This window comes from Entelurus aequoreus, linkage group LG08, assembly GCF_033978785.1.
Source record: "Entelurus aequoreus isolate RoL-2023_Sb linkage group LG08, RoL_Eaeq_v1.1, whole genome shotgun sequence".
Taxonomy (NCBI): domain Eukaryota; kingdom Metazoa; phylum Chordata; class Actinopteri; order Syngnathiformes; family Syngnathidae; genus Entelurus; species Entelurus aequoreus.
In genome coordinates, this window is record NC_084738.1 from 58,556,076 (window position 1) to 58,569,393 (window position 13,318).

Below are 13,318 nucleotides of genomic sequence, written 5' to 3' on the forward strand. Positions count from 1 at the left end.
ATAATTTACTACAATGATTTGATTTTCTCTAAAAAGGCTCAAAAAATGTATACTTACTAATTAATAATAACAGTTTTTGTTTTAAACGTCCATCAATCCATCCATCAATCCATTTTACAATACAATTATAACACTTTATGTACATATTTATATACAGATTTGAACAATAAGTTATTCACTGAAATATATTTATTAATTGTGGTTCTTACAAAAAATATATCTTATAAAACATAAAAGCTAAAATGTCTCAAAGCTCTGCCCCTTTAATTAGTGCATACTAAATAATTTAACTTTAGCCTACTACTACAACCATATTATTTACCAGCAACATAAAGTGAAACAGAGGCAGAGGTGTCCTGCCACAGTCGGTAACAAATAAAGAGAAAACAGTAGTGGTGGTAGATAGACACAGAGCTTCATCAAACATCTGATCCACTGAACAAAGAGCTCCAAAAATCTTGAACTTTAGACTGCCATCAGTTTTACTCCCTACACTTAACCATGTGTTTCCTACTGCCTGCAGACTTTGCACCCTTTGTTATATACACATGTTGTGTTTCTAATATAAATACAATTAATAAAGTAAAATACAAATAAGGCAACAAGAGAAGTATCCTACACTTCTCTTTTGTAAAGTAAATCTGAACAGCCGATATGGGCATCTACATCAACTATATGATTTGCCTGAGAAGCTGGAGAGGACAAAAAAAAAAAGTTTTTATTTTTAATTGATTTATTTTTTATTTTTTTATTTGTGGCGGACGTAATTCTTTCGTGGCGGGCCGCAAAAAATAAATGAATGTGTGGGAAACCCTGTATTATGTAGTATTATGTATAATGTATTTCCCAGACAGTGCTTCCCTGAGATGACAGTGATTAAAATGTTGTGTCTGGCGGTCCAACAGATGTTTTTGAAGATGTGCGTGATGAGATCATGTCTTCCAGAACTTAGCACAAGGGTGTCCAAAGTGCGGCCCGTTGCTCATTTTTTAACAGCACAATCGTTAGCATTCTAATATTAGCATGCTAGCTTTTCTGCTAATTTTACAGGTATACACCTCAGCGTCAAATATTTTGTTACTTGACGAATGATACCTGTTAGCATGCTAACTTTGGTATGCTAGCTTTTTTTTTAGGTAATTTTGTAGGTCTACACCTCAGTCATCTTTTGGTACTGGATGTATGCTAATGCTAGCAGGCTAGCATTTTTAAACAAACATTTCATGTACACACTTAAGAGTAATATATGTTGGTACTTGACAGATATTACAGTTAACACTTTAGCATGCTAGATTTTTTTTTCCAGCTGATTAACAGATACACACCTCAGTGTGACGAATGATACCTGTTTGCATGCTAATGTTGGTATGCTAGCTTTTTCACCTCAGAGTAATATATTTTGGTACTTGACCCATATTACAATTAACATCTTAGCATGAATGCTACATTTTTTTTAACAGATATACACCTCAGTGTCAAATATTTTGTTACTTGACGAATGATACCTGTTTGCATGTTAATTTTGGCAGGCTAGCTTTTTATTTAGCTAATTTTGTAGGTCTACATCTCAGTCATCTTTTGGTACCATGAATTGATTAACGTGAACCCCGACTTAAACAAGTTGAAAAACGTATTCGGGTGTTACCATTTAGTGGTCAGTTGTACGGAATATGTACTGAACTGTGCAATCTACTAATAAAAGTTTCAATCAATCAATCAATCCTTGAAGTATGCTAACTAGGGGTGTAACGGTACACAAAAATTTCGGTTCGGTACGTATCTCGGTTTAGAGGTCACGGTTGGGTTCATTTTCGGTACAGTAAGAAAACAACAAAATATACATTTTTTGGTTATTTATTTACCAAATTTGTAAACAATGGCTTTTTTCTTTTAACATTGGGAACACTATAATAATTCTGCCCACGTTAATCAACATTAAACTGCTTCAAGTTGTTGCTCAGATTAAATAAAATGACAAAACTTTTCTTCTACATATAAAAAGTGCAACATTAAACAGTTTCAAGTCAACTCATCATGCTTAATTTATTACAGCATTTGGGAAGCCTGTAGTTGATTTTTATTATGTAAATGTTATATTTTTATCAACATGTGATAGCAGGGACCCTGCCATTCAAAGCTTTTCTGTCCGTAACACACACACACACCGCAAAATGAGCTAACGTTACGCTAAAAGCTAATTAGCCTTCACCTCAAGCCAGGACTGCGAGCGAGCTAGAAGGTCAACAGGCTCATAGTGATGTTACTAGTAGTTGACTGGGAGGTGTTTAGTTTAATTTGGGAGAGTCCGCTGCCTGATGCCTACCTGCTAAACACCCACTTGCTCGACGCTGAAGCATTGACTACATAAGCTCTGAATTCGCACTGCTGATTGGCTGTTACTGCTTTGTGTGTAACCAATCAGATGGTTGTGTTGGTGGGACAATGCTGGGTGCTGAGACAGACGCAGAAGAAGCAAAGCAGCTTGTTAAGACTTTAGCTTAGAAACTCGTTCGGTACACCCCCGTACCGAAATGCTTCAATACAAATACACGTACTGTTACACCCCTAATGCTAACGCTAGCAGGCTAGCATTTTTAAACAAACTTTTCAGGTACACACCTCAGAGTAATATATTTTGGTACTCGACAGATATTACAATTAACCTTTTAGCATGCTAACACTAGCATGCTAGATTTTTTTTTTTAGCTAATTTAACAGATACACACCTCGGCATCAAATATTTTGTTACTTGACGAATGATACCTGTTAGCATGCTAACTTTGGTATGCTAGCTTTTTTAGCTAGTTTTGTCATCTTTTGGTCCTTGAAGAAAGCTAACGCTACAGGCTAGCAATTAAAAAAAAAATTTCGGTACACACTTCAGAGTAATATATTTTTGTACTTGACCCGTATTACAGTTACCATTTTAGCATGCTAACATTAGCTTGCTAGATTATTTTGTTTATCTAATTTAACAGATATACACCTCGGCGTGAAATATTTTGTTACTTGACGAATGATACGTGTTTGCATGCTAATTTTGGTATGCTAGCTTTTTTTAGCTAATTTTGTAGGTCTATACCTTAGTCATATTTTGCCCTTGAAGTATGCTAACCCCATCATTTTTAACTATTTTTTTCAGGTAAACACCTCAGAGTAATTTATTTTGGTATTTGACCCATATTACTGTTACCATTTTAGCATTCTAACATTAGCATGATAGTTTTTTTTTGTTTTATTTAATTAACAGATATACACCTTAGTTTCAAATATTTTGTTACTTATTTTGTTACCTGTTAGCATACCAATGTTGGTATGCTAGCTTTTTTAGCTAGTTTTGTAGGTCTACACCTCAGTCATCTTTCAGTCCTTGACGTATGCTAACGCTAGCATTTTAAACACATTTTTTTGCTCAGAGTAATATATTTTGGTATTTGACCCATAATACAGTTAACATTTTAGCATGCTAACATTAGCTTGCTAGATTTTTGTTCAGCTAATTTACTAGATATACCTCAGTGTTATATATTTTGGTATTTCACTAATGCTAACTGTAAGCCTGCTATTAATAGCATATTAGCATAGTACTGTTTGCATGCTAGCTTTTTTAGCTCATTGTGTTCATATTTTTTGTTACTTGACGCTATCTCGCCAGCGTGCTTACCGTTAGCATTTCAGTTTGGCTTTGGCTCTTCAACATTCCCACAAACTGTATTCCGAAATTGCATTTTCTAGTTCTTTGGGGGGAAATAAAACAATCTATATATTGTACTGGTTTTGAAGGTAAAAACTACCAAAATGACCCACAAAACGATTTGTCAGTCTTTGGCCCTCAGTGGTAAAGGTTTCACTTTCTCTTTCAGGTGGCTCAATGGCCCGAAGAGGAAGAGGAAGAACAGCCAATGTTCGGTGAAGAGCATGACGGGTGAGTAAGATGGAATGATTCTTTTTATACCACGGGGATATTAAAAAGTAAATCCACGTCTTTAACAGGCATGGATTTTTTGAAAATGGTTTCTGATTGGCTAAAATGTTTGGGCGTTGTAGCGTTTTCTGTCGCTTTTGTTTGCTGTTTATGATCCAATTACGCAAATTCAACCAATCTTGCAACTTTGTCCATTGGCCGCGAATCCCCGCACATTTTCGCCAATAAAATTTATCTCTGAACGGCGCTCAAACTCGCGCCCTCAAAAAACTTATCAAAAGGTTTTGTTTGTTTCTTGTGTAGACGAAGCATGACCAACAACAACGTGTAAAAAAAATATCAACTCTATTGATCAAACCACACTATTGTCGTCCTACTTCCTGTTCCTGTATACGGCGCAAAGCCTTCTGGGTAATAAAAGGGGCGGGGACAAAGGGTCCCGTGAAAAAACGTCGGACCAGAACTCTTATAATAATGTAAACTCACTACACCGGTATGCTTTAGTGCTTTCATGACAGATATAAGTAAGAACTTTACACTACTTTATATTAGAAATGGCAACAGCGGAGGATGAATGTCCCAAAAGAAGAAGCTCATTGACTACAATGGCGGACGCGCGCAAATTTTTCAGGACTTATGCAGATCCCAAATACACATTAGCAGGTATATTATTGCGAAACAAAACGCCAGATAATGTCTCCTAATAGGTGCCATTTTGGGGTCCTTATACACACACCATAATAATACTGTAAATTGAAGCACAGTACGTCTGACTATGGTAGCCGTAATGCTCCGACTTAATAGCTTACCAAAGTCGTACTAAAAAATGTTGACAGATTTTTGAGTGCGGTGTGTAATGTTCTATATTCTCAATGGAACATTTGAAGTTTTGGTGTTGTTTACTGCCGTCATCTTGCAGTCTACACGTATCTGTTATGTGTGACTGCCATCTACTGGTCACACTTGTCATTACACCATGCACCAAATAAAATAGCTTCGATGTCAGTAAGCACAACCACAATAATTACGCAAATTAGGCGCACCGGGTTATAAGGCGCACTGACGATTTTTGAGAAAATAAAAGGATTTTATAGTCCGAAAAATGCGGATAGCCTATTATTCACACACTATTGACGAGTGATGCACCGAAGGTTCGGTCGTCTTAAATAGAAATGGAAACCGGACGTTGTGATAAAATATTTCCCGCGCGCACAAAAGTGACGTAGCTCGCCCATAGATGACGAAAAAAATCACATTCAGGTCTGATTGCTTTTAGACTGAAGTCGCATTTTAAAAAGATTGGATTCCAATCGGGTTCAGCACTACCTCCGGATGTGGCCTGAATCTGATGCCAAAAGATCACATTTGATGCACTTTGGAGCGTTTAGACTGGCACAAAAAATCTGATCTTTGTCACTTGAGGGAAAAAAAATTACTCATTAAACCTCCAACGTAAGTAAAGTTGATGCTAATACACATTGGCTTTGCCATTGACATGTTACTAATTAGCATTAGCGATTTTACATGGCGATTTCAACACCTCCAAATGTGCTAAAGAAAGCTACAACTAAGATGCACGTTATAATCAAACAGCGGTTGCGTATTAAGTACAATACTTACAGTAACAACATTTTTTAGGGCGCAACATCTTGGACTTGCAACTGTAATTGCAACTTATTGTCATACTTGCAACTGAGGCTCAGCGATGGGATAATAAAACAAGATTCAACAACAGGACAGCAGTTATCATAATCAGATCATTTTCAATGTCGCAATAAAAAAGGAGATTTTATTATCAAAAAACAATTAATATTTATCATCACACCCAAAACACTGAAAATTGGTATCGTTAGTATCAATCCCCGGGTACCAGGAATTGGTGCCGTATCGTTTCAGATGTAAATGGTACCCATCCCTAGGTCAGTGTTTTTCAACCACTGTGCCGCGGCCATGAGATACAGTCTGGTGTGCCGTGGGAGTAAGGCTGAAACGACGCGTCGACGTAGTCGACGTCATCGGTTACGTAAATACGTCGACGCCGTTTTTGTGCGTCGACGCGTCGCATATTTACATCACGCTACCGTCATGGCGAAGCGCAAAGCAGACGATCAAAGCAGACGATGCGAGCGGTGCGAGCGAGGGGGAAAAATCACGCCAAAAGTCGTCAAAAGTGTGAAAGTATTTCAATACACAGCCTAATAATGTTGTTGTATGCACACTGTGTCGAGCGGAAATGGCCTATAATAGCAGCACAACGGCTATGAACGAACATTTGAAAAGAAAACCATCAACTAGTCAATCGTCCGCGTGAGCATACGTTGTCATCATTACACAAAAACATGAATGTGTCATTTGTATCTGCTAGGGGTGTAACGGTACGTGTTTTGTATTGAACCGTTTCGGTACGGGGCTTTCGGTTCGGTACGGGGGTGTACCGAACGAGTTTCTAAGCTAAAGCTAACTTTAGCTGCTAAAGTCTTAACAAGCTGCTTTGCTCCTTCTGCCGCTGTCTCAGCACGCAGCATTGTCCCACCCACACAACCATCTGATTGGTACACACGAAGCATTATCAGCCAATGAGCAGTGCGTATTCAGAGCATTACCAGCCAATCAGCAGTGCGTATTCAGAGCGCATGTAGTCAGCGCTTCAGCGTGGAGCAGATAGGTGTTTAGCAGGTGAGCATCAGGCAGCGGACTCTCCCCAAATGATAATAAACACCTCCCAGTCAACTACTAGTAACATCACTATGAGCCCGTTGACCTTCTAGAAACGTAAACTGCAGCTCAGCTCACTCACAGTCCTGGCTTGAGGTGAAGGCTAATTAGCTCTCAGTTCCAGCCACATCGACCCCTTCTAAACGCCTATTTTCAGCTGCTGGGAATATTGTAAACAAGAAAAGAAGCAGAGCATGTAGACATGCTAACCTTTCTTCATTACAACTGTTAGTCACTCACTGGAATGAGTAGAATTGGTTATTGTGTACTGTGTTGGACTGGATGTTTATTTTGCACATTTTAAAAGCAATACTTAATGTTTACAGTGCTCCAGAATATTTAGATTGGCACTTTTTTGTATTGGGTGTTTATCTTTATTTTTGCACATTTTAGCAAATAAGCAATACTTTCACTTTTGTTGAAATGTTTACACTGTTGTTACAGAATATTTCGTTTTACACTTTTTTGTATTGGATGTTTATCTTTATTTTTGCACATTTTAAAGCAAAATAAGCAATACTTTTACTTTTGAAATGCTTATACTATTGCAGAATATTAAGATTTGCACTGGATGTTGACTTTTATATTTGCACATTAAAAAGCAAATAAGGTACTTTTAATTTTGTTAAAGGTTAAAAGTTTTAAATGTTTGTTACATTTTTTGACATTTTACATTGTTACAGAATATTTAGTCATGTTGTTGTCAATGTTGACTGAGTGGCCATACTTCTTTTTTTTTTTGTAAATAAAAGCCATGCCTTTTGAAAAAACTGGCCTACATTTATTTTTTCATCTTCATTTTGAATAAAAAAATAATCGGTAAAAGGAAAAATAATCTATAGATTAATCGAAAAAAATAATCTATAGATTAACCGATTAATCGAAAAAATAATCTATAGATTAATCGATAGAAAAATAATCGTTAGCTGCAGCCTTACGTGGGAGATGATCTAATTTCACCTATTTCGGTTAAAAATATTTTTTGCAAACCAGTAATTATAGTCTGCAAATGATGTGTTGTTGTTGAGTGTCGGTGCTGTCTAGAGCTCGGCAGAGTAACCGTGTAATACTCTTCCATATCAGTAGGTGGCAGCCAGCAGCTAATTGCTTGTTAATTGCTTAAACCGAAAATAAACAAAAGGTGAGTGCCCCCTAAGAAAAGGCATTAAAGCTTAATGAAGGCTATGCAGAACGAAACTAAAACTGAACTGGCTACAAAGTAAACAAAAACAGAATGCTGGACGACAGCAAAGACTTACTGTGGAGCAAAGACGGCGTCCACAATGTACATCGGAACATGACATGACAATCAACAATGTCCACACAAAGAAGGATAAAAACAACTGAAATAATCTTAATTGCTAAAACAAAGTAGATGCGGGAAATATCGCTCAAAGGAAGACATAAAACTGCTACAGGAAAATACCAAAAAAGAGAAAAAGCCACCGAAATAGGAGCGCAAGACAAGAACTAAAACACTACACACAGGAAAACAGCAAAAAACTCCAAATAAGTCACAGGGTGATGTGACAGGTGGTGACAGTACACCTACTTTGAGACACCTACTCAGTGGCCAAGTGGTTAGGGTGTCCGCCCTGAGATTGGTAGGTCGTGAGTTCAAACCCCGGCCGAGTCATACCAAAGACTATAAAAATGGGACCCATTACCTCCCTGCTTGGCACTCAGCATCAAGGGTTGGAATTGGGGGTTAAATCACCTAAATGATTCCCGGGCACAGCCACCGCTGCTGCCCACTGCTCCCCTCACCTCACAGGGGGTGATCAAAGGTGATGGGTCAAATGCAGAGAATAATTTCGCCATACCTCGTGTGTGTGTGACAATCATTGGTACTTAACTTTACTTTAACGAGAGCTATAGTGATGCATGGTTGGTTATGGTTTAAAGTCCATCCATCCATCCATTTTCTACCGCTTGTCCCTTTCGGAAGTCATATCCAACAATTGCGACAACGATTTTTTTTTACTGTCAATTGAGTTTTGTTTTTTAATGATTTCTGCTGGTGGTGTGCCTCCGCATTTTTTTCAACGCAAAAAATGGGCCTTGGCTCAAAAAAGGTTGAAAAAACTGACATAAAGACATTTACTTCCTAGTTTACACGCTTTTATATATTTCATAAACGTTTATTTATCCGGGGTAATACAATTAAGAACATATTTCCATATGAGAGATGTTGAAGTGTGATGATGATCTCTCATCGTCTCTCATTTGCCAACAAAAATGAGCGCTAAAGATCGCTCTCAACCGTTGACAAATGTTTAATTATTCATTACTATAATAATATTTAATAATATATTAGTTATGGTGAATGAAAACATTGTAGTAACTTGACAATGAGCTGTGGGTATGTGATTTTACTGCCATCTAGTGTCTACTTTTAAGTCTGTGGGCTATAAAACGAGTAAAACACCAATACAGTATTGTTGTGCTTGTGAAAAAAAAAGGTGTGTTCGGTGACACCTGTGGTCTCCGCAGGTGAAATGACACCATGATGTCACTATTGCCGACATGAATACGACTGTGCCGCCATCTTGGATCTCAGTCTAATCGCAGTAGAAGTAGAAGAAATAGGTCTTTTGTTACCTTCAAAGAAAGAAAGGCGTCCCGCTGGGAAAGGTCCTGACCTGGATTCACCGCCTGCTTCCTGTCATACTGGAGGTCTGCTATTGATACCGCTTTTCACACAAGTCGGCTGCTCTGGCACCTTGGCCAATAAGACGATGACCAAGTCTTTGTTATTATTCCTCCGCGCTTGTTTTTCGTTGTCTTCCGCTCAACGTTGCTCAGATTTGTTTTTGTGTTTTTTTTCAGTGTTTTCTTTTCTCCTCTCATCCTTCCGTCGGCCAGCGTTCTTGTGTCCAGTATCGCGTTTCTTTCATTTGTTGGTCTTGTTTGCTGCCGACCTCCTTCAATAATCACCATCCTGGGTTGTTAGCACTCATTGATATTTTCATTGTATATATATATATATATATATATATATATATATATATATATATATATATATATATATACACACACACACGTGTCTGTATATATATATAAATGTATTTGTATATATATATATAATATACATATATATAAATATGTATGTATATACATATACATATGTATATATATATACATATGTATATATACACTACCGTTCAAAAGTTTTGGGTCACCCAAACAATTATGTGTTTGAGCCTTCATTTCTAAGAACAAGAATAGACTGTCGAGTTTCAGATGAAAGTCCTCTTTTTCTGGCCATTTTGAGCGTTTAATTGACCCCACAAATGTGATGCTCAGAAACTCAATCTCCTCAAAGGAAGGTCAGTTTTGTAGCTTCTGTAACGAGCTAAACTGTTTTCAGATGTGTGAACATGATTGCACAAGGGTTTTCTAATCATCAATTAGCCTTCTGAGCCAATGAGCAAACACGTTGTACCATTAGAACACTGGAGTGATAGTTGCTGGAAATGGGCCTCTATACACTTATGTAGATATATCACCAAAAACCAGACATTTGCAGCTAGAATAGTCATTTACCACATTAGCAATGTATAGAGTGTATTTCTTTAAAGTTAAGACTAGTTTAAAGTTATCTTCATTGAAAAGTACAGTGCTTTTCCTTCAAAAATAAGGACATTTCAATGTGACCCCAAACTTTTGAACGGTAGTGTATATATACACAGACACGTGTGTGTGTATATATATATACAATCAAGAAAATAAGTATTTGAACACCCTGCTATTTTGCAAGTTCTCCAACTTAAAAATCATGGAGGGGTCTGAAATGTTCATGGTAGGTGCATGTCCACTGTATGAGAGATAACCTAAAACGAAAAATCCAGAAATCACAATCTATGATTTTTTAACAATTTATTTGTGTGATAAAGCTGAAAATAAGTATTTGAACACCAACATTAATATTTGGTAGAGTAGCCTTTGTTTGCAATTACAGAGGTCAAACGTTTCCTGTAGTTCTTCACCAGGTTTGCACAGACTGCAGGAGGGATTTTGGCCCACTCCTCCACAAAGATCTTCTCTAGATCAGTCAGGTTTCTGGGCTGTCGCTGAGTAACACAGACTTTCAGCTCCCTCCAAAGATTTTCAACTGGATTTAGGTCTGGAGACTGGCTGTGCCACTCCAGAACCTTGATATGGTTCTTACGAAGCCACTTCTTGGTTTTCCTGGCTGTGTGCTTTGGGTCATTGTCATGTTGGAAGATCCAGCCACGACTCATCTTCAATGATCTGACTGAGGGAAGGAGGTTTTTGGCCAAAATCTCACAATACATGTCTGCGGTCATCCTCTCCTTAATACAGTACAGTCGTCCTGTCCCATGAGCAGAAAAACACCCCCAAAGCATGATGCTACCACCCCCATGCTTCACAGTAGGAATGGTGTTCTTGGTATGGTATGCATCATTCTTCTTCCTCCAAACACGCATTGTGGAATTATGACCAAAAAGGTCAATTTTGGTCTCATCTGTCCACAAAACTTTCTCCCATGACTCCTCTGGATCATCCAAATGGTCATTGGCAAACTTAAGACGGGCCTTAACATGTGCTGGTTTAAGCAGGGGAACCTTCCGTGCCATGCATGATTTCAAACCATGACGTCTTAGTGTATTACCAACAGTGACCATGGAAACAGTGGTCCCAGCTCTTTTCAGGTCATTGACCAAGTCCTGCCGTGTAGTCCTGGGCTGATTCCTCACCTTTCTTAGCATCATTGAGACCCCACCAGGTGATATCTTGCATGGGGCTCCACTCCGATTGACACTGACCGTCATGTTTAGCTTCTTCCATTTTCTAATGATTGCTCCAACAGTGGACCTTTTTTCACCAAGCTGCTTGGCAATTTCTCCGTAGCCCTTTCCATCCTTGTGGAGTTGTACAATTTTGTCTCTGGTGTCTTTGGACAGCTCTTTGCTCTTAGCCATGCTGAATGTTTGGGTCTTACTGATTGTATGGGGTGGACAGGTGTCTTTATGCAGCTAACGACCTCACACAGGTGCATCTGATTCAGGATAGTACAGTGGAGTGGAGGAGGACTTTTAAAGGCGGACTAACAGGTCTTTGAAGGTCAGAATTCTAGCTGATAGACAGGTGTTCAAATACTTATTTTCAGCTGTATCACACGAATAAATTGTTAAAAAATCATAGATTGTGATTTCTGGATTTTTCTTTTTAGGTTATCTCTCATACAGTGGACATGCACCTACCGTGAAAATTTCAGACCCCTCCATGATTACTAAGTGGTAGAACTTGCAAAATAGCAGGGTGTTCAAATACTTATTTTCTTGACTGTATATATATATATATATATATATATATATATATATATATATATATATATATATATATATATATATATATATATATATATATACACACACACACAGACCATTTCCAGCAACTATCACTCCAGTGTTCTAATGGTACAATGTGTTTGCTCATTGGCTCAGAAGGCTAATTGATGATTAGAAAACCCTTGTGCAATCATGTTCACACATCTGAAAACAGTTTAGCTCATTACAGAAGCTACAAAACTGACCTTCCTTTGAGGAGATTGAGTTTCTGGAGCATCACATTTGTGGGGTCAATTAAACGCTCAAAATGGCCAGAAAAAGAGAACTTTCATCTGAAACTCGACAGTCTATTCTTGTTCTTAGAAATGAAGGCTATTCCCCAAAATTGTTTTGGTGACCCCAAACTTTTGAACGGTAGTGTATATATATAAATGTATGTGTATATATATATATATATATATATATATATATATATATATATATATATATATATATATATATATATACACAGTATATATATATATATATATATATATATATACACATACACACACACACACGTGTCTGTATATATATATATATATATATATATATATATATAAATATATATATATATAAAAATGTATGTGTATATACATATTATACATATATATATATACAGACACATGTGTCTGTGTATATGTATATATATATATATACACACACACATGTGTTTATATATATATATATATAAATATATATAAATGTATGTGTATATACATAATATACATATATATATATAATATACATACATACATATACATATATATATATATATATATATATATATATATATATATATGTATGTATGTATGTATATTATATATATATATATATGTATATTATGTATATACACATACATTTATATATATATATATATATGTATGTATGTATATTATATATATATTTATATATATGTATATTATGTATATACACATACATTTATATATATATATATATATATATAAATATATATATATATATATATATACAGACACATGTGTGTGTATATATATATACATATACACAGACACATGTGTCTGTATATATATATATATATATGTATAATATGTATATACACCTACATTTATATATATATATATATATATATATATATATATATATATATATATATATATATATACAGACACGTGTGTGTGTATATATATATATATATATATATATATATATATATATATATATATATATATACAGACACGTGTGTGTGTGTGTGTGTTTATGTGTGTATATATATATATATATATATATATATATATATATATATATATATATATATATATATATATATATACAGACACATGTG

The 13,318-nt window shown here is 36.1% G+C and overlaps 1 protein-coding gene across 4 annotated transcripts in view; it reads left to right on the plus strand.

Moving 5' to 3' along the window:
- Window positions 1–13,318, plus strand: part of LOC133656094 (thyroid hormone receptor alpha-B) — a 350,922-nt gene that overhangs the window by 293,557 nt on the left and 44,047 nt on the right. For all 4 annotated transcript variants that reach the window (XM_062056910.1, XM_062056909.1, XM_062056912.1 and 1 more), the window contains one exon: window positions 3,864–3,925. In XM_062056910.1, the coding sequence (XP_061912894.1) occupies window positions 3,864–3,925 (62 nt within the window). The remainder of the gene's footprint in view (window positions 1–3,863; window positions 3,926–13,318) is intronic.